The sequence below is a fragment of the Piliocolobus tephrosceles genome, unplaced genomic scaffold (genome assembly GCF_002776525.5).
Source record: "Piliocolobus tephrosceles isolate RC106 unplaced genomic scaffold, ASM277652v3 unscaffolded_22516, whole genome shotgun sequence".
NCBI lineage: Eukaryota > Metazoa > Chordata > Mammalia > Primates > Cercopithecidae > Piliocolobus > Piliocolobus tephrosceles.
In genome coordinates this window covers 1-4,065 of record NW_022304884.1, presented here as the reverse complement: position 1 = coordinate 4,065, position 4,065 = coordinate 1, and the positions used below count along the sequence as shown (strand labels likewise).

Sequence of the window (4,065 nt, the reverse complement as noted above, 5' to 3'; positions counted from 1 at the left end):
TGTGATGGACATTTGGGTTGATTCCAAGTCTTTGCTATTGTGAATAGTGCCGCAATAAACATACATGTGCATGTGTCTTTATAGCAGCATGATTTATAATCCTTTGGGTATATACCCATTAGTGGGATGGCTGGGTCATATGGTACATCTAGTTCTAGATCCTTGAGGAATTGCCATACTGTTTTCCATAATGGTTGAACTAGTTTATAATCCCACCAACAGTGTAAAAGTGTTCCTGTTTCTCCACATCCTCTCCAACACCTGTTGTTTCCTGACTTTTTAATGATTGCTGTTCTAACTGGTGTGAGATGATATCTCATTGTGGTTTTGATTTGCATTTCTCTGATGGCGAGTGATGATGAGCATTTTTTCATGTGTCTGTTGGCTGTCTGAATGATCCTTTCCTTACTCCTTATACGAACATTAATTCAAGATGGATTAGAGACTTAAATGTTAGACCTAATACCATAAAAACCCTAGAAGAAAACCTAGGTAATACCATTCAGGACATAGGCATGGGCGAGGACTTCATGTTTAAAACACCAAAAGCAATGGCAGCAAAAGCAAAAATTAACCAATGGGATCTAATTAAACTAAAGAGCTTCTGTACAGCAAAAGAAACTACCATTAGAGTGAACAGGAAACCTACAGAATGGGAGAAAATTTTTACAATCTACTCATCTGACAAAGGGCTAATTTCCAGAATCTACAAAGAACTCAAACAAATATACAAGAAAAAAACAAACAACCCCATCAAAAAGTGGGCAAAGGATATGAACAGCCATTGCTTTTCTTACACTGGTAACATACTGGCCTAATTTGTTGCTCGTTTGTAATATGTTTTAATGTATACTGAGGTTACTGCATGTCACTACCCTTTTTTCAAAACTTCATAGGTTTTTCATTCATTCATTTTTCTTTGTAGACCACACAATTATTTATCAAGTCTCACAATTCTACCTTTAGAATATTGGCTGAAATTTGCCTTGCTTGGCAAAAGTGAACCACTTATCATTGGCTTCCTAAAGAATAAATGAAAGGGATAATTTTTAAAGCAATTTGTAAAAATAACCTCTTGTATCTGCACATACACATAGTCTTGAGAAGCCTACTCAGTTCACGATTCAGCCTATGGCATCACCCAGCAATGACTCCACTACCACAGTCTCTGAATTCCTCCTCATCTGCTTCACCAACTTCCAGAGTTGGCAGCACTGGCTGTCCCTGCCCCTCAGCCTTCTCTTCCTTCTGCCCATGGGGGCTAACACCACCCTCCTGATCACCATCCAGCTGGAGGCCTTGCTGTACCAGCCTCTGTACTACCTGCTCAGCCTCCTCTCCCTGCTGGACATCGTGCTTTGCTTCACCGTCATCCCCAAGGTCCTGACCATCTTCTGGTTTGACCTCAGGTTGATCAGTTTCCCTGCCTGCTTCTTCCAGATGTTTATCATGAACAGTTTCCTCCCCATGGAGTCCTGCACGTTTATGGTCATGGCCATCTGCCACCCACATTTATGGTTATGTGGCCATCTGCCACCCACTGCGGTACCCATCCATCATCACTAATCAATTTGTGGCCAAAGCTAGTGTCTTCATTGTGGTGAAGAATGCCCTTCTTACTGCACCCATTCCTAGCCTCACTTCTCTGCTCCATTACTGTGGGATAAACGTCATTGAGAACTGCATCTGTGCCAATCTGTGTCCAAGAGCCTGTGTCCAGGCTCTCCTGTGATAATTTCACCCTTAACAGAATCTACCAATTTGTGGCTGGTTGGACCTTGCTAGGCTTGGATTTCATCCTCATCTTCCTCTCTTACACCTTCATTCTAAGAGCCGTGCTTAGATTCAAAGCAGAGGGAGTGGCAGTGAAGGCCCTGAGCACATGTGGCTCCCACTTCATCCTCATTCTTTTCTTCAGAACCATACTGCTGGTTTTGGTGTTGATAAATGTGGCCAGAAGGAAGGTCCCCATGGACATCCTGATCCTGCTCAACGTCCTTCATCACCTTATTCCTCCTGCATTGAACCCTATTGTGTATGGGGTTCGGACCAAAGAGATAAAACAGGGAATTCAGAAACTACTGCAGAGAGGGAGGTGAATATGTAAAACATTTCTGATACCTCTTGTTCTTCCTCTTCAGTGATTTTACTTATGTAGTGAAGTAGAGAAATGCCAGTGAGTATTTATTTCAGACACTGAGACTCCCTTCATTACTGAACCAGATTCCTTTCTTTACTTTCCTTGCCTGGTTCAGGTGGAGGTAGGCAAGGGGAAGAAAATTGTATTTATTGAGTGGCTGCTTTGAACCTTGGCAATTACATTTAAGTAATTTAATCTTCAGCGCATCTCTGCAGGCATTGTTACTTTCATTTCACATAGTAGAAAAAAGAGATGCTTTTAGGAAGGGAAATGACCAAAGATCACATATGTGGGAAGCAAAAAGAATAAAACCTAGGCTCTTTCTACATAGTTGAAATGTCTCCTCAATTGCAATTGAAGCTGAAGACCAGCCTTTGCCTTCCTTTGACCTGTATTTTGTCTTTCTGGATGTCCACAGGTATTTTCTGACTATTCTTACTTCTTTGAGACCCAAGGGACTTCTCAGTGAAGGCAGAGTCTTGCCTGACAAAACTTCTGCTGGGCAACAAGAAAGGAGCTTGACAACAATATAAAGCAATGCCAGCTTTCTATTCTATCCTACATAGCCTCATCACCTTAGAGAGAGTCTTAAAAGTGAGGATGGATGCAGACAGGGAGAAGGGACTCAAAGAGGGTAGAAAACAGGAAAACTGACTAGGACGTTGTGCTAACCATTTTCCCTATATGTTTAAGCTACACATTTAGTGGACTGAATATCAAGTCTTATTTGATCTGTTGACTGCCCAAGTACTGTAGTTGAAAGTGGGAAGATATGGCATAGTGTCAGGTTTCTGGATAATAATGGTTCCAGTTAGGTGAATAAAGAACCTACACTGTTTATTTACAGATAATTTAATGTAAACAATCATTTAAATGGGTATTGGAGTCAATGTTGAAAAACAGGAGGCTCAAGTAGCAGAGGGATAGTATCTATGGGAAGAAAATTCCACTTGGAAAGAGGTTAGGTCATTAGAACCTAAAAGATTAGGAAGTGGCCCATAGACCTGGATCTCAGATATCTGAGGAAGGATGCTGTTCCTAATTGGTACTCGTACCATAGGACCTCAGAGGGTGTGGCCCTCAGAGCTGGGACTAAAATCTTTGAGGATGGGACACTACCTTGATGTTGCTGGTATTTTTGAGAGAGTTCCATGAGGCTGATTTTGGGAGTTAAACAAAAACCAGAACCAATCAATCAACCAATCTGGAGACTAGAACCAATTTCACTTCAAGGATAAAGAGTTGCTGCTAAGGAAGACTGACAAGACAGGAAGAGACAGAAAGAGCAAGTGCCCCTCTCCATGTTTCAACCTTCTAATGTTTTTTTGCTCTCTGTAGTTAGAAACTCAGAGACAGCTGGCAAAGAAGGATTTGACTCCCAGCGCCAGCAATGACAGTACAGTATGGATGGCAGGCTTGGTACTGAGAGGTAAGTATTAGTAACTGGCACAGCTCCAATCTTCCGTGGGTCTGAAGGCTTGTGACAACGGAGGAGCACCAATAACATCACCCTACAGTGCACTGTTCCTACCAGGGAACTAGAGTCAGAATCAAGTCCGCTAGTGTGGGTGGGTGGAGAAACATGACATCATGTTTAGAGTCAGCATTCATAGCAATGAAGGAATTGACATGAAGCTGGTAAGAGGAGTAAGATCAACTGCCCCGCGTTGTAGGGATTAGATAAGGTAACTTCAACCCAATGTGGGTGTGGGCTCTAGGGGGAGAGTTTCTTCCAGTCACTCAACAACAGCAGGAAAGAAAAATTATGCCCATTGGTTTACAGGAAGGGGCTCTTAGTATCTTCAGGCTTGGCTCTCATTGTTTCAAGCCAGAGCTACAGGTGCAACTCAGTATCTGTCATATTTTTTTTTTTTATACTTTAAGTTCTAGGGTACATGTGCATAACGTGCAGGTTTGTTACATAA

The 4,065-nt window shown here is 42.0% G+C and overlaps 1 protein-coding gene across 1 annotated transcript; it reads left to right on the top strand.

Annotated features, from left to right (window-relative positions):
• Positions 1 to 1,128: 1,128 nt before the first annotated feature.
• On the top strand, positions 1,129 to 2,099 carry LOC111534474 (olfactory receptor 56A1-like). The gene is given in 3 exon segments (XM_023201066.2): positions 1,129 to 1,518; positions 1,520 to 1,708; positions 1,710 to 2,099. Coding segments are annotated over 3 exon segments (966 nt in total). The 5' UTR covers positions 1,129 to 1,131.
• Positions 2,100 to 4,065: the final 1,966 nt, after the last annotated feature.